Raw genomic sequence first — 20,629 nt, 5'->3', positions numbered from 1 at the left:
AGAAAGCTTCTAGATGAGATACAGAGGTGACAGAGGGTTTGGATGGAGCGAGTACTCCGCGGGAAGGGGATGTTAAGAACCTATTAGTGGGAAGAATGCTTGGTAGGCGGGACAAGGGAATGAATAGCATTGGATTTATTGATAGAATGAAAGGGAATAGACCTTAAAGTTAATTGAAGAGGGGAGGCCTTGATGGTAGGGAGGGATTCTATGATAGACCCCATGCAAACATACCAAGTCGGTTGAGTAATTAAATAAATGATGAACGAAATTCAAGAGATTTACTAGTTAGAGGGCATATCTCACTGTTGCGATACTGGTTTTTTCATGACGTATTACTTGTTTAAAACTCTCTCTATCATATTTTTTGAATAGCGTTTTGGAATAGACTTTTATCATTATTTGCCTGCATCGCAATTAGAATTTCATCTCATTGTCAGAAATAACAGTTATTAAAAAATCTCTTGGAGAATATTAAATAAAAATTCTTTAACATGGGTTAAAAGTAACTGTTCATCGACATCTGCGTACCTACTATTCCACTAGCCGCATGAACAGACGTGTGGTGGCAGGTTTTAGGATACCAGCCATTTTCCTGAGTATGCATAGTCCAGGGCATGTGCTTAAAATATAATATGCGTTGATAATGTAATATAAATCGATTACGGACTATAAATTCCATAATTCTTTGGAGCCTATTCGTGCGCCTATCCATTTGGCAAAATGTCTCTCCGTTAGTTTATCGTTTTTCATGTAATTTGCAATACTGACTTACTGACTGACTTCCACATAGTTGAGCCTGATACTATTGAACGAATACTAACTTTGCTGTTCCGCATAAAAAAACAAAATTTAAAAACGATCCGGGCTTTGAAGTAACATTTCATAGTCATGTATGATACCTGACGATATAAGAAAATACTAAAAGCCACCATTTGCATCATTTTCATGATGACAGAGCCCTATTGCCGCGTTCTCAACAACACAATTCTTCTGAAATGGAAGGCTCAATTTCACATATATTGACGATCTTCTCGTGGATACCACTTCCGGAAAGAGACATCATTTCTCTTTCAATTACTTCTACTATTAGATAGAAGGGCGTATAGTGAAACCTGGCCGAACGACCACCTGTATTCGGGGCCCACCCCCATAGGCGGACATTTTTCCCTTGAACCTAACTTATTTCCTGCATTAAACAATGAAAATTCATCCTCTTTTCCACGACTGCCTCCTTCAACGGCGAGCGACATTTTTTCAGCGTACGACTGTTACCTTAGGTTCTAACCCCAGCCTTTAATTTCACTTAATACACTCTTCTGTTACCAAAGTTCTAAATTCTCGCAAAAAGAGCGTCTAAAGAATATTATTTATGACTAGATTTAAAAGCTGCCCCTCTTAAGCCTGCAAACAGTATTTCTTCATTCCTACCCTACCCCCGCGGTCTTATTGCGCGTCAATTTATTCATAAAATCCGGCGCTGGGTTTTTTTTTGTGACTGGAGTTCCAGGTTCCCGCCTTATGGCTTTGCGTTCAAATCCCAGCGGTGGCAGAGATTTTTCGGAGACTGCCCGATCACTGCTTGACTGCTTGGTGGCTCAATGATTCACTTCAAGTATAGCACTCCGTCCGTCGGATGGGATGTTTTGCCGTGGTACCCTTGCCGCCTTTTGGTGAGGGAAAGCTAATTCCGACGCCGGCTAATTTCTTTCAACCCTTCCTTCCCTACCTTTTTCTCGTGGCGCAAATGACCTCAGTTTGTCGGTCGCCTTTTTGTATTCAGAAATTCTCGCTAAGATAAAATATAGCTCGTGTCCCAGACAGTGGCGGATACAGAAAAAACTCAAGGGGGGGGGGGGGGGGGGGGCGCAACATATCTTGAGTTGTCTTAACTTTTACGTTAATAAGAGATGATCAAGTCACAGGCAAAGTATATGAAAATTTTATTTAAAGTGATTATAAACATGTAAAAGACAATGCCATCTTATGATATAAAAAAGTTACAATTGTGGTTTTGCAATGTTCGGCAATACAGCCGGACCCGCAAGGGGGGGCGCGCGCCCCATGCGCCCCCCATCTGTATCCGCCACTGGTCCCAGAGCGTGGTGAGATGTGTTTTTGTTTGTTTGTGGACGATTGGTACGGTCGTCAACGTCGGCAAATGTGTGGTAACGGGCTGAGACGCAAAGAATCTAACTCCCCTCATCTTCCTGCCGCATCGTCCTTGGGAGTTGACTTCTTCCCCATCCCTCGCCGTTCTTCGTCTCAGCCTCCAGCGCGGTAAATTCTCCCTCTCTCCTTCACTCATTGCTTGTCCACATGTATTTCCATCGCAGATATGCGATGTTCTAGAAATCAGCTGTACAAGGGGCCAGTGGCGGTTTGCCCATAAGGACTCTCGGACGCCGCCCCTCCCAAATATTTGAAAAAGTAAAAATAATAAAAATCTATTAATTTATAATTATACATCTGATTAATCAAAGTGTTTTTTCAGTCCCATACATCGAAAGTGTTGGAAAAACACGAAAAGAAATAGCGCGAGAAGTTCGTATTTGTAGCCGTGGGGCGCTGGCCAGAACGTCCCAATCCATCCCCATGCAGTCATATGGAGAGTGGTAGTGGTGGGGGCCGCTGGTGCTATGACGCGTCTAACGTTGTGTCTTATGGAAGTCTTGGGACGTCGTCCGAAAATGCGCAGAGCGACGTGTGAGTTGACATCGCTGCGCAGGCCGGCGGGCGTATAATCTGGCGTCTACTTGGTGCTGCCACAGAAAAGGGACGTACGGAATCAGAATGATCACTGTACTGGGTGTAGTTATACGATTTTAATTTTTAATTACTGGTAGGTATTGCTACAGAAAATAAATTATCCCATTATGCTTGCGTTTTTTGGTGTTTGAATTCCGGAACACATAAAATCCAACCAGTTAAAGGCCGTATTGATGTAGGAAAACCATTCTCGAGTATTTGCCACAGTTCTATTATGATTACGGATTTCAAGAACCTTGGGGAAACTAATATTATAATGTTTAGGCCTGAACAATGTATTCATATCTTCCCGATGTTTAGAAATGCGGTACCTATTTTTCAGATAAATTTATCAAAAGACCTGCAGTATTAGAAAAAATCAGTTAACATTCCCCACTGATTTATAATTTAAGAAATAGGCGCGTGCGTGATAGGGTGAAGGATTAAACATGATTTAACCCGTAAAACGTGACTTTAAATAGAGTCATTCAATGACTGTCAAGAAGTGCCGCGTACAACGGACCCTTTGTGTGTAGGTTCATCATTTTTCTAGCCGTCCTTGTTTTTTTAGTTCATGTTCACCTAATTCCTCAGCGGCAGAGCGGTAGCTGTCTGACGGAAAATGTCCACTTCGGTCTGATTTAAATGGCTTCGAAGAGTTCATATCAGTGCGGAGATCCTTACAACTCCTATCTGTGGCTCAGAGTCGTCGTCTTTTACGATCTAGAATTTATATTCTATTATATCATGGCAATGATTTCGAAGACATGGTTATTCCAAATGCGACCCGTTGGCGTCTCGTGTGTTTGCCACATATGAATCTTAGACTCAAGGAGATGGTCCGTGACGTCCTTGTTTGTTTAAATGCCTTTGCTGACCTTAAATTCGTCCGTCAGCTGAATCAGCATTAGTTGACCACGACTTCTATCTCCCTTGAGTCGTCCTTATAGTAACGGCAAGACTCTCGGAAGGAACGGAGTGAAATGAGTTCAGACATCATTTTCGAGGAGTTAACTGTGCGTAATTGCCGATTAAGAAGTTTCTTAGCGCTGTGTGTACATTCAAGAAGACAATTTTGAATTAATCAACAGTGCTCGTTTTTTTTAGGGAAATATAGGGAAAAATTGTCACAATTCTGTGTCCAGGCACCTTGTTCTTTTTGGTCGTATTTTTCGTCGGCCTATTTTGTGTCGTCCCTTGTTTATTTATAGACTAGTGCCCTTGCCATGCGTTCAATGGGAAAGAAATTGTTGTCCGGCGCTGATTTCAACGAACTTGTAATTGATCACTTTGCTGGACAAAAGGAAAGAAGGATGGACTTCTGCAATATAACTAAAGGCATGTGAGTATTTCAGATTATGTTAAAAATGTGTGAGAAATGTTTAATTGTTGATTTTAAATCATACTGTATTCAAGAAACAACGCGAACACCGCCATCAAAGTGTACATCTGCAATAGCAAAGCGCGCGCATTCTAGTAGTGTTTTTTGCCTAGTGGAAGTCTGTGACACTCCCCTCCCTCCTCAGGTGTTATAAGTGTCATTGTTACCTAAATCATTGCAAATGTTGTATAGATTTGACAAATAACGCATTATGATTGCAAAGCGAACAACAGAAGTGTATTGCGGGCATATCCGCACGAAGAATGTAGGCGCTAAAACGTATTTTCGTTTGTATTTGCATAATATCGCAGCAAATATATTTTTATTCTTCAAGATCATTGATCAGTATAATCGAGAGTCCGGACTAAGCCGATCCGTATGACCGAGAGTCTTCTGCATTTAGTATTTATTAATCAAGCCTTATTAGGAGAACTAGGTATTTTTGTTGAAAAAAACGGAACATATGGCATCACAAAATTTAATTCCTAGATTGCCGTAAAAACTTAATAAAATACACGAAATATTAAAAAATTATGACCCCCCGGTGGAGTGCGCCCCCCCTAGCATTTGACTCACGAGCCGCCACTGCAAGGGGCGCGTTAAACAGGGTATTCATCCGTTGTTGCTGGCTTTTGTGCGGGACTTGGGTGGAACAGTCACCTTAATTCGTCCCTCTGCCAAGTTTTCTTGTCTGTCACCATAGTACGACAATGAATTTGGTTTATTTGGCCGTTAAAAAGTCAGCCAATCGGTGAAGTTGGATAAAGTGGGGTGCACTACCCCTTAAGAATCAAACATGGTGGCTTTTGTTTCCCTTAGGTGATTGGATCATCATCGATAAATTTTCATTGATTTATTGAGGAAACGATCAGGTTTTGTCAATATTTTGTGTTTACTATCATTAGATTGCATAGGAAATCAACTTTGCATACTTCTGTGTCCTTTACATGGCTGCTGTTACATTCCGATTAACATCTACTGTGGGCGTTGGAATTTGGAATGGAATTTATATTCGCTTTTACGATTATATTACGTATTTTTTCGCTTACATACTATTTTTGAAAAGTTTATATCCATTGGTTTAACGTTAATAACCTTGCACACGGATTGTCTTCTTTTCGTGTGTTAGGTATTAATGGACTTCCGATGAAATGGGTATCATCATAAGTACTCTAATGGATATTTCATCTTCAGTGGATAAATGCTGCAATATTTAACTCTACATCCGGATTAGTGACTGTTGTTCTTTTTGTAATCTTTATTTTCGAAATCTTACGAAATGTCCTCATATAGGTAACTCAGAAGGATGACTTAAGATGACTCGTCACAATAGTCGTGTGACCTCAGTAAATTCCAATTCTTTGAGTTGGTGTTTTGAGGTAAAGAAAAGGCTAGTGTGGAAACTCTTTCGTGGAGTAATTTACTGGATATAAAGTGTTTATCGTTGCCGAGAAATCATGAGTTAAGTCCTTTTTCACAACTCTTCGCGTTGCTGAAAAGGTGTTTACATTCATCTTTTATATTTATGAGGGCAGCTACAATGAAGTTGTGACTGAAATATCATATTCCAGTTAACCTACCAGTGAAGACAATTCGACTTGAAGTGAATCACATCTCTCTTTACTTACATTTCCGCTTATCTCAACTGAACTTACCGATGAATGGGAGAGCTTAAAGAAAATGTTAATGGAATGTCTGGTCTGGAGTTTAGCGATTCAGGATGCGGAAACTTCCACATACGCGTAAATATCAAATCATGGCTACGAGCAGAGAACAATTTAAGTTAGAAGTTATTGTGTGCCATCAGCCATTTATCTGTGAGGAATGACTTGGTATTATACTCGAATCACGCATCACAAATATTGAGTTCGGTATCTTTTATGGAATCTAAGTAATCATCAAATCGATCCAAAACGAGTTTTTTCGTTGGATTTAAGATTCTTGGAAATGAGTAAATGAGGATGACTGCGTATTCGCTTATACTTATTTGTTCGGTGATTTCCCCAGAAAAGATATGCCTACTTTAACAGTAATTTTTAAGAATGAATAAAAATAAATTATAAATAAAAACTAATGAATGAAAAAATTTCAAGGAGAGTTATGCAAGGATGGCAATAGAAACTAAACGAAAGTGAATCCCTGTAAAATTTCAATGGTTTCGTTCCCTGAAGCGAAATATAATTGTGGACGCTGGACCCTAACCGTAAAGAGCGGATATTAATTTATGCTTTATGCAATATGCTTTAATCGGAACGTAAAAGAGTCGTGCAAAGTTAGCAGAATTATGCAAAATTTATTTCCTCTACAATTAAATGAAGGTATCAACGAAATATCGACGAAATCATCTCATATTCTCAAGAAATCGATGAAAACAACGACGTTGACCCAATCACCTGATGTAAAAAAGTCCGCAATATTTGTTCTGCTATGGGTCCTTCTGGTACCTCACCCTACTTTTATTGTCCAGCATATAAGGTCTTCACCGTTTGGCTGAATTTTTAGCGGCCAAATTTCATAATTATAGAAAAATACTATAGCAACTTTTACTACAACAGATTTCAGCATATTTAAGACCTCATGCCGAGGTCTATTTCAATCCTGCCAGACCCTAAACAGTGAAAGACGCACGCCTTTGGCTTTCTCTGGGGTGATCTCTAACCTAATGTATCCAAACAAACCCTCGGATTGAAGTCCACAAGGATGAAAGAGTGGCAGTCATAAATAGTCTTAGTGTGGGGCGAGCTCTACCGCAACATACGAAAACCTACGCTACTAGTAGGTTTAAGCTCTGAGGAGGGACTAATTTTCAAATCAGATCCACAAAAATAAGAGAAATTTTGCCCCCTTCCTCTCCCTGCTCGGCGGCCTTGCTTGCAATTGTTTCGAAGTTTCAATTTCTCCTTCCGCAAGTTACCCTCGACCCGTTGGCATAAACCACAGGTAGCCGTAGAGGGGGCAATAGATACCTACCATTCCCCCCCTCCTCCAACCCCTCCGAAAATTTTACAGGTTTCCAGAAAGCTTGTACCCAAGAAAATGAAATGAATTTAAATGTTATGAAATCATTACCTACGTTAAAAATTATCACTAATAAAATTCAATTTTATGGTGGTTGTGTAGAAATACAAGGTGGAATTTGTCCACATTCGACATTCAAAGGAGGAGCCTTGAGTTGTCACCATGGTTACCTCTTCCCTCAGCTCCCCCGCACCTCCGGTACAAATTACTGAACACTTGCCTGAATAGCATCAGGGTGAAGGCTACTTACTGACTTTGTACTATTTTACTACTAATTTTTTTGCTACCCACTGTGATTTAGAAATCGAAATTTTGGAACAGTTATCTACCATGGGAAAATCTTTCACGAGAACATCCCTTCCAACATCTTTTGATTTTGATTAACCTCATGCCAAGACCTACGACTTCTTTGTCCGGGAGAAGATATTCTATTGGAGCGCCGTGCGCGGTCAGTCTTGGTACTGGATCTTTGCCAACTCCGCCTTGATGGTCGTGGTGGCCGATGGGATATATTCCCTGATGAGATACCGAGTGGAACAGGTGTATCAACTAATTCCTGGAATCAAAGACGAAACATATGTACTGAACGTGGCAGGATTTTTTCAGTACTATTCAAAGGATCGGAATTCTCTTCTCTTGAGATAATAATCAGTTTTTATTTAATTGCTGCACTCGTTCACACGGTTCAGGTGATGGGAGGACACACGCAACACCAAGTTACACCTACTTCATACATCCCCGTTATTGAATAAAAAATGTTTTGCCAGTCGAATAAAACTCGTTTCCATGTAACGGCAGAGTTAACATGACTTCCTAAATAGTTATCTAAGCCAATTTGAACCCAACGGTCAGTGCTCGGGTTTTCGGAAAATGTTCAACATGGCTTATTCCACCTAGTAAGAAAAATTCGCAGGCGAGAAGATAACTAAATGCATAGCGAGTTAATTGATCTCTCGATTAAAGCATACTTACGAATCGTTTGTGATTAACATGATTTCACCATCCTTAACGTGGAATCTCATAAACTTATGTCTCTCTTCAAACTTGAAGGTCCTTAGCTGTTTACAGGTGCCACACTGCCACAGTTACATGTGAGAAGCCCATCTACATTTAATAGCAGAGAAATGATCAAAGTGGGGATACTTACGATTGCTATTGAGATTCTTGTTCCTAGCTTCCACTAATATATTTCTCTGCCTAGTAAACGACTTGTTAATTGCTTCTTGGTACCAAAGTTTTCAACTTTTCACCTCATCGTTCTTCCCATCTTCTTCCTTCGTAAATTCGTGTCTTCATTACCCATGATCCTTTGTGGAATAAATGAATGACGCTCAGAGGAGAAGAAAGGAGTGGAAAGCGCTAATGAAGAAACTGCTTGTGATATGCGCATCCACGATGCATTGCATTATATTTGCCATAAATTATATTTTCATGTTATGAAATATTGTCACGACAGTTACCCTCATGAAGTGAGCTTATTGGATACCAAGATGGAAACGTCAAAATGAGCGTGTAAGACAGAAAATTGGTGGTTTTTTATGATGTTCAATTTGCATTTGAGATTCATTTGCGTAAGTATCTAAAACTCTGAAGAGTACTTATTTTTCTTTTGTTATGGTTTAAGTACCATAATACCGTGTCCGAGTCGAAATTCTTACTGATTTCTTGATGCCTCTGTTAAGCGGTATAATGCAGTTGTTTATTAATTTACCGCTGAATCTTAGTGCGTTCCTACCGATAAGAATAAATATAGACGCCGCATGTTGTGAACACATGATCGCAATAAATAGATTTAATTTCCACCTTTTTCGTATAATAGGAATCTTGATGAGTAAATTTTCATCCATGCGTTAGACCACGAATTTTGATAACTACCGTGCCTTATGTCATTTCTGATCTAGGGATATTCTTTTTAGATATTATGGCAGAATATTTCCGCCTTGTAAAACCATTGTAAACCTTTATGTATAATCCAAAAGCCTGTATGACTTACATTATGCGGTGGTGAGATTTTTTTTCTGGGTCTTCTTGTATGCTTCTTGTCGATGGATGGGTAATGTGGATAGATGGATGCTAAATGATTTTAGTAATGTGTTGGTTTTAACAAACATAGATGTCGGAAAAGCAAGGCTTAATTTCATTCGTCCTCTCATTTCTGTTTTCGAATTGTGAAAGTAATATTTATCTGGCATATGCTAGTTATATCTGTTCGTCCCCGCATGTGCTGCGGGGAATTCAAGTCACTTTAGTAAATGTTCTACATGAATCCTTCAAGAGCTCCAAACGTTCTGCGCACTGATTCAGGAGTCGTGGATTCAGATGATTTATCGAGAGAGAGGAGATAGGTTATTTCTCTCCTTTCGCCTTCCTGCAAGCTTAATTATGACATAAGATATTACCAACGCAGGAATGAAATTTGTACGTAACTGGGGAAAATTACAGCCCAATCTCCATTCGAGGAATGCTACTAAACGGTCATGACATCACCTAAATTTCCATATCATACATGAAAATAATAAGAGTTTAAATGATAAATAACTTCAGTAAATAAAACAACTACAATTTTCTAAAAATTAATTATGAAAATTTTTATATTATCACTGAAAATAAAGCTTGTAACGTAAAGAATTTTTCCCGAACCCCCGGTGGGGGGTCGCCACCCCAGGCCATCCCATACCCCCCCCCCCCCCCAAAGCATATTCCTAGTTACGCCACTGAATATATGTATGCATGTAACATGGTAAAATCCTTCTAGATTAGAGGGAGGGGCGACCCTTTGGATTTGTGCGTATGTTATAGCTTCTCCGTCGTGTGAATCCCTCTTCTCAATCAGCTGATCGACTTGCTCCAAATGCCAGCGTTTCGCTCGAAGCGATTTCGTTGGCGTTGCCCGACCTCTCGCGTCCTATTTACTCTTTCAACCCTGAAGTTTATCACAGTTGGTATTATACTTTCTCGTGCTTATTAATTTATACATCCAACTGGTTCATCACCGCGAGTTGTCAGCAAAAGACGACAAACTTTCCCGTTGTGTACCCAAGGAAAATCAATCAAACGACCTCCTTAGGTTTTCGTATCTTTCAGTTTGGTGTACGCGTCCGGTTGGCGAAGGAGACGTCAATCAATTTGAGGCTAATGATGTCACAGATTAAAATCACGATCGAGCTTTTTGGTCGCAGGGAAATGTATTAACGATTTTTATTCGTTTCGATTTTTTTCTTCCAATTCAAGCCTCAGCAGTGGCTTATGATTCCTTCTGCGCTTGTCGTGGCTAATAGTTAATGAGGATTCGAAGGGATATTGTTTTCGTTGAGAGATTAAATATATCCCACACGCTTGCTAGCTTAGAGCATGTTTACCCTTCAACCAGAATCGTAGGGTATTTTAGGTTTTTGGTTTTATCGCTGTCGTGGATTGGTATCTGTTATAGTTTAGTATATCATAGTTCGAAGAGATATACCATTTTTGGCGTACGTGTGCCGAAGGCAGATAATAGGACTAGCGGGGGGTGGGGGGCGTTGTCCTTCCTCCCTTGATCCGCTTCATAGAAGTCATTGCGTTTTATCTTGTCCCTTCCGTTCTTTCCTAGTTAAGTGCTCTTCTCTGCCTTTTTCCAAGTCGAAATTTCGATTGAATTTCTCATTATTAGCCATGGATAAATTCTGACGCCAGCGTTGCTGATTTATTTTAACCGATATCGCATTGTTTACATTGTAGAGCCGCCTCTTTACTGCACAGTAGTCATATTAAGTTTCTAAGAGCGCGCTACATTTTGGGACAATGTATTGCATTTCGGATCATTAGATACCGCAGCCAGAAAACTCTTTGGGAGGGGATAATCGGTTCATTTGTAGCGGAGGTTCAGTAAGAGAAAGGGTTCATTTCACGGGGGGGGGGGGGGGTGTGGACTATGCCCCTGGTGTCAGTGATAAATAGTATTAATTTATTGTAACTAACACGAGGAGTTGAGTGCAGCAATGCCGTTGCGATATAATTATTTTTTAGAGTGGGGACAGTTATGAATGTACCCCTCCAAATTTCGGTGACTTTCCAGCCGTTCGAGACGTTCCTCTCCGCTTGCTACGGTTCTGTACGAACCAGTAAACAATACGGTGAAGGCGGTTGTCGCTGGGGTCATTACCCCTTACTATGACACGGAAGTATCTGTACCCTGAAACCTTTGAAGTAAGATAGTTCTGCGAAGGAGACAGGAACCATTTAACCCAGAATTGCTTCGAAGAAGTAAATGCTAAGCTGATTTTAATAGTGAAGAATGATCGCTGCTTTCCCGGAGCATTGTATCGTGGAAGGTTATTTTAATAACGTTTGTACAAATTGGCACCTCTTAAATGGTATTCCTGCAGAGCTTGTTCTCTTTGTAGGCAAGGTAGAAGGGAAGAAATGGCTATCTTCCCCATAAGCCAGTGGTCTGTATCCCTACATGAAATGAATAGCAGTTTATACTCTTGCAAAGCAGACTAAGAGAATAACTGTGGTGAGGCGACTTGCTCAACGGTTAGGAAGTTGCGTCATCGGCAAATTGAGTCCACAAGATTGACATTCAGTGTGATAGGCACGTAGCAAACCAGTATCAATTATCACCTGGCTAACGTGGTAGTCCCACCAAAGCGAGGCGCGGTATTCCGGGCGCGTCCAGTTTCAGCGTTTATTTGTCTTCCGATTATCATCGTCGCATAGTTACTGTGCCCGAATAGCCTCTGATGAATCACCTACCAGTATTTTGCCATTTCACTATTTTTTTGCTTCCATTTGTGATTCAAGTTTCTTGAGACAGTATGATTGTTGCCATTCGTTTGGAAAATTGAAGCGGAACAAATTTGGCACTTTCACCTCATCAATTTCTGTGGAAGGAGGAATGGATCTGTTCACCAAAATATTTTTACTTCCGATTCTGTTGTAGTTAGGAAAGTAAAATACGTGAAATTATTCTGTTGCTTAACGAATCGTGACGTGCGAAACAACTGGATTTTCACCCCTTTCAAGCTTTGAGGCGGTGGAAAGTCAGTGACGTTATTCATTGCTTCTGTACATTTACAAAACTATCCTATTCCTCCGCCCGCTTGCAGATATTAGTTGTCGTTATAAAGTTTTTACGCAATTCCCAAATGAATTATTTTTTTAATTTATAAGGTGAATGGCTTAATTTATAGAAACGTTTTCTCGCTAAAAAGCGGTACATTAATGGTGTTTTTAGATCCAATTAACACTGGTTCGGGTATAGAAAAGCGTGGTGCTAGTATATATTAGTATCATGTAGAAAAGGTTGAATAAAATTATATTTTTTATTGCCAACATTAAAGTTTTTACCATCTTGGTGCGCATGGACGCCATTTTTTCAGGAATTAAATTCTGCTCTTAATCTGATGAAGGGAAAAAATTCCAACCAATAATAATTAATACCTACCGACTATTGGGCACAAAGAACCCCACCTTTACCGTGCTAGTGATCTGTATTTAAGTTTCGTTAAAAAGTGAAGGCAAGCTGCATTCCAGAACCCAACTATGCTGGTAGGAATGTCTCTAATCATTGGGGAGGATGTTTAGCCTTGAGGGAGGTAAATCACATTGTACCGGGCGCGATGCGGAAATGAAAAGGTTTCCCGAAAGTTCATTCGCCATATATGGAGAAGTGAGAGGGGAAAGTCAATGTTATACGAGCTTACTGTGTGCTCTCTCATGATGAACAGGCCTTGAAATATTTTTGCGCATTTTTTTTGTTGGCATTCGAGAGATAGCCACGTTGGATCCTCAAAGTTCGATGCAGTTTTATCAATCTTAAAAGCGTACAATTTTACGATATTTGAGCCAAATTTCTCCCCGCTAAATGGTGTAGCACCTGTACGTGGCTGCCTATGAGGCATTCGCATTTCATTTATAAGGCGAATGGCAGAATTTAAAGAAACATTTTTTTTCGCAAAGTTCTATTTCCCCACTCGTATGACGAATTTATGAGGAACGTTAATTGTGATTTTCGATTCGAGAGTTGGGCCCAATTAACACTGGTTCGGGTTAATCATGAATCATGGGGGTGTGATTCAACATTGATCAATGTTGAAACTCGAGTGTTTGGCTGCTATTCGAAGGATTCTAGATTATTATCTCGTGTGACACCCTCGGATTACCTCAAACAAAAAAAAACCTCCATGGGCGAGGTAACCTAAGGAAGGGGTAGATTTCACACACCCTTGGTCCAGTCTTGGGCAGGGGCGCAGCTAGGAATTAAGGCTGGGGGGGTTTCAGGCGCAAAACACTGGGGTGTCTCAGGGTGTGAAATACCCACCAGGGTAAGTGGGAAGTGCGGGGGCCCTCCCCTAGAAAATTTTTCAGATAAATGGTTCAAAATGGTGAGTTTTACAACCTTCTGAGGGAACTTTTATTAATATTTACATTATTTTATAGTAATATTAATCACATTAAGGGAAATGGATTAAACTTAAAAATTTCTCTTGGGGGGGGGGGGGTTATCCCTCAAAACCCCCCTCGCTGTGCCACTGGTCTTGGGAGAGATTTACCCTCACCCATGCACACCTACGTAAAGGTTAAATCGCTGATTGAGTGAGACAGTCACATAGTTAAGGTGGGCGGGGGCCTGCTAGGGTGCACTTTTCAGTGGTCCACATGTTGGTCCGGGAGCTCCAAACCTTAGGCTAATCCTGGCAAGACACACTCAAGTAGCACTAGTACTGATGAAATTGGAGTGTGAAATTTTAATGTGGGAGCGTTTTATTTTTTGGATAAACCATTTGTAAGTAGGAAGGGGTTTTGGGGAAACATGCTCAAGACCCCAAACATTTTTTGGATGGCCCTGAAGTGGCGTAACTATAGGGGAGGGGAGGGGGCTGAGGGGATAGATCCCCCCCAAAGCCTCAGAAAAAAAATTAAAGATGTTATCTAGTTATGACATATTATAACTGCATCTGCTTATAGTTAATTCTTTAGCGCCAATATTATGTAAAAATGTATTTCCAGGCATGTAATTTTTCAAAAATTTGCTGTTTACCCCTCCCTCCGTCGCCACTCATGACGATCTCATCCCCCCCAAAAAGCATACATATTCCTAGTTACGCCACTGGCCCCGAATATATGCTTGCTAATGTTACCAATGTATAGAAGCATAATACATATCCGTATAATCATGATATGAGTAACATTAAATCCTAAGCAAGGTAATATGCCTTGCGAGAAGTCCATTTCAGTCAATAGAGGTTGACACAGCGTCATGAATACATAGTAAGGAAAATTTAGTAGCACTAGAATCATGGAGATTATATTATTAACCAGTTGTGGATGCTCTATAGCTCATATCCCTTAATAGAATCCCAAAAGGGTGCCTTTAATGCATAATAATTTTCTCAGCTTAGGATGGAACAGTTTTTCCTGTTTTTTTAACCTAGCCTTAACAAAATTTTGCATTGTTCATAATGTTATTATGCTCACTCCTGTGTACTTTTCCTTCTTGTGGTTGGTTTTTTTTTTGCTAATCCTTGAAATTTTTTTTCTCTTTCTATGTTCAGTGATTTTTGATGGTGAAACAATTGAAGGTGCTCCCCCCTTGTGGTGTGCTGCGGCGGCTGGTCACTTGGATGTGGTTCGACTTTTGGTGCATCATGGCGCGCAAGTCAACTCCACAACCAGAACCAATTCCACCCCCCTGCGTGCAGCGTGCTTTGATGGCCACTATGAGATTGTGAAGTTCCTCGTTGATCACAATGCAGGTGAGGAAATACTGATGTGATGATGGAATGGATAGCTTAAAAACTTTTTCCTTCGGTATTGTGTTTCATTTGGGCTATTACTGGATACTCATCATCTCCTATAGTTTTGCTCACTGAATAATAGGGTCGTAGCCCAAAAAAATAAATTTCGGGGGCTGATTTGGAGAGAGGTTGATTTCAGGGAAGTATGCTTTCAATCAAAACTTCTAAACATGATTGATTAGAACACCCTGCTTCACTACAGAGGAATGTTCATTAGATTCAACAGAGATGAGGTGCTTCTCAGAAGTAAAGGTTGCTTTTCTGCAATTTTATCCGTATTATCACATACTAATAGTTATTATATCGACAACTATGATTAATCTAGACTAAGATCATTCATATCAGTTAATAATACATTGCAATTGATGACCTATTCACTTGCATATTATGTTTTTGATAGTTGTCTTTTTTTATGTTATGAAGTGACTAAAATCTCCATAGTGAAATACATAGTGTTCTTTGAAATTTCTATATTTGCTATTCCTCTTGAATCAGTGTTACATAAAATCAGCAGGAACAAGACTTGGATAGAAAGTAACTGTAAAATTGGTGGATTGGTAGGTGTTTATTCAATCTTAATTATTAAAAGCCACACTGAGAACTAGGAGATGTAATCCAGTCCTTAAAATAAATCATTTGTGCCAAATAATTTTTAATGAAATTTCTCTCTTCAGGCTCTGTATTTTTTTTGTCTTTTGAAAAGTCATTGCTGCATGCTTGGTGTTTTTATACTGATTCCCATTGATACTTCAAGTCTTCACACTGTCTTTTCTTCGATGTTTTTCAGATGTTGAAGTGGCAAATCGGCACGGGCATACATGTCTCATGATAGCATGTTACAAAGGACATTTTCGAATCGCAAAATTTCTCATTAATCTAAATGCAGATGTTAATCGTAAAAGTGTTAAAGGAAATACAGCTTTGCATGACTGTGCAGAATCAGGAAGCCTAGAAATATTAAAATTACTGCTGGAATGTGGAGCCAAAATGGATGTCGACTCCTACGGTAAGTTGCACTTCCCTTACGAAGCAAATTTTTCTTGTGAAATTATTGAAGTATTTGCCTTTGTGAAAAAATCTGTCAAAATGATTATTTCTGTCGATGAGAATTGCACAATAAGAGTACTTGTGGTGGCATGAATAACAGTAATACTTTTCATTTCTGATACTTGAAATGTGTCTCAAATAAATTGCTTATTTTTGGTAACATTAATATTTTAAATGGAGTGATTTTAGATTGTATCTATAATAATTAAATAAAGAACTTGCCTCTCTTTAATTCTTCATATTGAGTTATCCTTGATAATTGAAGAAGAGAAAATCATTTTTTTTAATTGTTTAAGTTTGGTGTTAATACTTTAATAATATACTCCACAGGTATGACACCATTATTAGCTGCCAGTGTTACTGGACATAGTCATATTGTTGAGTATTTAGTGAAACAACCCGGCCTGGTGACTCGTCAAGAGAAGATTGATGCCTTTGAGTTATTAGGAGCTACCTATGTTGATAAAAAACGAGATATGATTGGTGCATTACAGTTATGGAAGAGAGCAATGGAAGAAAGGTAGAGCTAATGAAAAACTTATGATTTTTAATTTTCAATCATTTGAAAATGGTTGCTACCTAGGCCATAACCAAAGGCTATAAATCCCCTCTCACTCCCAGAAATTTTTAGCATGAGAGGAAGAAGACCCTTGAAATGGACCTCCAAAACCCCTTGATAAAATACATGCATGAATAATATTACCTTTTCCTAATAATCATGCAGAATTAGGTTAATTCCAATTAAGGAGTAGCTAAATTATTACTTAGCATCATTATCATTTGATTCATACACAGATGTAGAGTAAAATTGTATTGATCAATTCAGATAGCAATATATTTGTAATAATAAAGACAAAATCAGTCAATCCACTTGGGACCATGTGATAAAATGATGTTTAAGTTCTTCTTAATGCAGTTATACATTTGTCTCATACCAGAGGCTCAAAATATGTTTTGTTTTCTTCCATTAGGTCGGTGAAATTTATTCAATATAATAATTTATAAAATATTTGATTAATAGTTCATTTAATGATATAGCATGAATGGATATCATTTAACTATGCATTAATTATCAAGAGTTTATACCCGATATCTTTCTTACAAAACTATATTTAAAATCTTTTGAAATGTGGTAATAATTGTTTTTGCAGTAAAATTACCAAACTTTCTAATCCGCAATTTATGAGAGGATTTCAATTATATTATTACTTGCTGATATTGAGGCTTAAAAGGAATTTTGAATCAATGTCAGCAGTCCAATATTCCATAAATTAAATTCTTTCACTTGATTAAATCATTGCACTTATGCATGAAGTAATGATATTATTATCATTCAGTGCTTGAATAAATATGTCTAAGAATGCTGAACTCCAATTGATAAATGAGTATATTTGAATGCCTGAAACTGATTAAACTACTTTGTAGAAAAGTCATTGTGCTTTTGAGTCAACTGATATGCTTCTGAATGTAATAATAATGATAATAGTGTTATTTTTTATGATCTTAATGATTTTTATGTTAGTACTACAATTTGCTCTCTTTTTTGTTTCACAGACTGAACGGACCTATTCCTATGCCCAAACAGCGGCATTCATCTCCTATAGCAGCCTACGAACATGCTGTGGAGGTATCAACATTAGAAGGACTAGATGAACTCTTAGGTGATCCTGATGAAATGAGAATGCAAGCCTTGTTAGTTAGGGAAAGAATATTAGGCCCTGCCCACCCAGATACTAGCTATTACATACGTTACCGAGGTGCTGTTTATGCAGATGCCGGCAAATTTGACCGTTGCATTACCCTTTGGACATATGCCCTGGATATGCAGCAACGGATGTTAGAGCCTCTCAACTCAATGACCCTTAGTTCCCTCTTCTCCTTCACCGAACTGTTTTCCTTCATGATGAGTGAAGGTCGAAGGCAGCCCATTGGAGAGGGTGAAGACGGTCCCCCCCAAAATAATAGGCGTAAGGTCCCTCCTGTTGCGTTCAAGGATGTTCTGTGTGTTTTCTGTAAAGCAGTGAAAGAGGTGTCTGCAGGGTTGGCTCACCTGGAGAAGATCCCTGGGCTATCCCCTTCAAGTGCCTCTGTGACGGTTGGAAGCACGTCGGCGGCAACCATGGCTACTGGGTTCCAGCGCACACTAGTCATTACTATCCACTTCGCTTGCATACTGGCGAGGCTCTTGCCCACGCTCACGAAGGAGGAGAACCCAGAATGGGTTGGGTTTGAACTCCGCCGCACCCTCCACACCCTGGTCAAACTGGATCCACGTGCCAGATGCGGATCGACCCTTCTCCACCTGGCCGCCTCCAAGGAGTGCTCTGTTGCTGCAGCCGCGGCGGCGGCCGCCGGAGGTGCACCTGGCTCGGCCGGCGGTGCGGGATCTGCCACAGTCGGTCTGGTCACTGGTCGGTACCCAGCGTGTGCCTTTCCCTCTCCCGAACTCGCCGCTCTCCTCCTCGAAGTCGGAGCCGATGCCAACGCACGGGATGCGGACGGAAACACTCCCCTGCACGTAGCAGCCGCCTGTCGCCCCATTTGCCCACCAACGTTGGCAAAAGTCCTCGTCGAAGGTGGTGCACATCTGGACTTGGTTGATGGTCGTGGGAGAACCTTTGAATCTTTGCTCAAGAGCAGAGGTCAGCTCCTTCACACCATGGTGAATCCAGTGCGTCACACCACACTCAAGTGCCTTGCAGCGCGGGCAATCCGTTTATACAGTATACCGTACCAGGGCCATGTTCCGAAAATCCTGGAGCCGTTTGTGAATGCTCATTGAATCAATGAATGAGGTGATCTCAAGTAAACCATCATTGAAACCTAATGTGTAAATGGTGCAGATTTACTTTTTTCGTTCCACATTGCTTAGGGAAGTTGCTGGACTTGAGAAAGCTTTGGCAGTACGAGTGTCACTTAAAAGCTTAGGCTCACTTTCCTAATCCTCTCAAATATTTTATAGAAAAAAATTGAAAATAGCATAACCTTCAGACCTCAAGCACGATTTGTTATTTTAATTGGTACATGTTGTATTTTAATGGTAACAACGAAAAATCCAGATAGCGATGGATATAAAACAAGTTCTAATAACCTTGATCCAGACTTCAAGTAGGAAAAAAAATGCTGGTTTAACATATTTCATCTGGAAGTTATTCATGAGTGGTCTAAATAGTTGGTTTGAATTCAACTTGCTATACATACCATGAGTCAAACTAAAAGATGCTGTTGTATGATTGTTGTAGATATTTTATCCTTCCAATGCTTATTCATTAAGTCTATCTTTGAGGGAAACAAAAGTTGAGAGCCATCAGTTTCTGTAACAGGTTATAATTGTTTATTGCTAACATTTCTATGGAATGGGAGGGCTTATGAGATGAGCAAGAGATTGTACCTGGACTGATTCATCTGCAATTTTTGACCCAATTAAGGTTTTCCAAAAATGATAATTAATTTCATCCTCATATTACTCAGCTGAAACTGAAGCATTGTTTTTTCTGAAAACTCACCCAAAACAAATGTGTCCTTAGGTTCCACCCTTGGCAAAGTATCTTACTTAATTTGAATTATTTTATGCTGAAAAACTTGGTGTATTATGAATAGCTGTTTTGTGAAGGAAGTTTGTTTTCAATTTAGAGTCTAATATTTTCCCTGCTGTTTTATTTGTCGGAAATCATGGAAATTTTATGAGAAAACAAATTACTGATTATACATTACCTCAAGAAAGAAATGATATAAACAAGTGTAAACTGTTATCAAAGGAAATTAGTGAAACTTTTGTAACTATAATCAAAATAAAGAAAAAAATAAGATAATTTGTTTATTTACCTGCTTTTAAAACCTCAAAAACTAAAATGAGAAACTGGCTTCTTACAAGTTTAAGTATACCAAGTTTCATCCACTGATTTCTTCACTATCCTAAATAAGCCAATGGATTCCTTTCATGAACATATGATCCAGTTCATCTTTCCTCCACCTGTCAAACCAAAGCTGTTAGAAGGAAATTACAGTGTTTACAACCAAATTCACCAGTATGTTTGATTCAGACTTGAGTTATATCATACAGTAAGACTTCATCAATTCCAGAATTTTTATAGCTTTTACAAATTCTGACAGGCTCTATAGATTCCTTCATTACAAGCAATACAGCATAGAAATGCTATGATATTGTAACTTACTTGTTCTGAATTTTATGGTAAGCTCAGTTTAATACAACTCTCGGATAATCTATGCCATTCTAAATCTGAACAAACCTTTTGATATCTGCCAACTAAACCCCAAACAACATGACAAACTGAAAAAATGAAGGCTATGGAATAAGGTAATGCAAAAATGGATTAGTTTAACCCTCAATGAGTGGCATAGCTGGAGGAAGAGTTTCCATAGTGGTAATTGCTAAGGGGAAGAAGATGAACATTCTGTAAGAATTAGAGATTAATAGGGATTTGAGAATGGGCTAGGCACTCAACGAAATGGTCTTTCAAAAGCCATCACCTCTCCTTACCACCTTGCTATTCCTCCACAAACTACTCCCCACCAAACCAATGGCAAGCTAACCTTCACAACCCTTTCTTCCTTGAACTTTGCCACTGGACAAAAATGCTTAAAATTGTTTCCCTTACCACCTCCTGAAGTGTTGCAGATACCACACTGTACATGG

The 20,629-nt window shown here is 39.4% G+C and overlaps 1 protein-coding gene across 3 annotated transcripts in view; it reads left to right on the top strand.

The window, feature by feature from the left end:
• Positions 1 to 19,781, top strand: part of LOC124166543 (protein fem-1 homolog CG6966) — a 133,009-nt gene extending 113,228 nt beyond the window's left edge. For all 3 annotated transcript variants that reach the window (XM_046544094.1, XM_046544093.1, XM_046544095.1), the window contains exons 3-6: positions 14,683 to 14,883; positions 15,713 to 15,931; positions 16,303 to 16,492; positions 17,527 to 19,781. In XM_046544094.1, the coding sequence (XP_046400050.1) occupies positions 14,683 to 14,883; positions 15,713 to 15,931; positions 16,303 to 16,492; positions 17,527 to 18,754 (1,838 nt within the window). In that variant the 3' untranslated portion in view covers positions 18,755 to 19,781. The remainder of the gene's footprint in view (positions 1 to 14,682; positions 14,884 to 15,712; positions 15,932 to 16,302; positions 16,493 to 17,526) is intronic.
• The last annotated feature ends 848 nt before the right edge of the window (positions 19,782 to 20,629 follow it).

The sequence above is a fragment of the Ischnura elegans genome, chromosome 10 (assembly GCF_921293095.1).
Source record: "Ischnura elegans chromosome 10, ioIscEleg1.1, whole genome shotgun sequence".
Taxonomy (NCBI): domain Eukaryota; kingdom Metazoa; phylum Arthropoda; class Insecta; order Odonata; family Coenagrionidae; genus Ischnura; species Ischnura elegans.
This window is presented reverse-complemented; position numbering and strand designations above follow the sequence as displayed.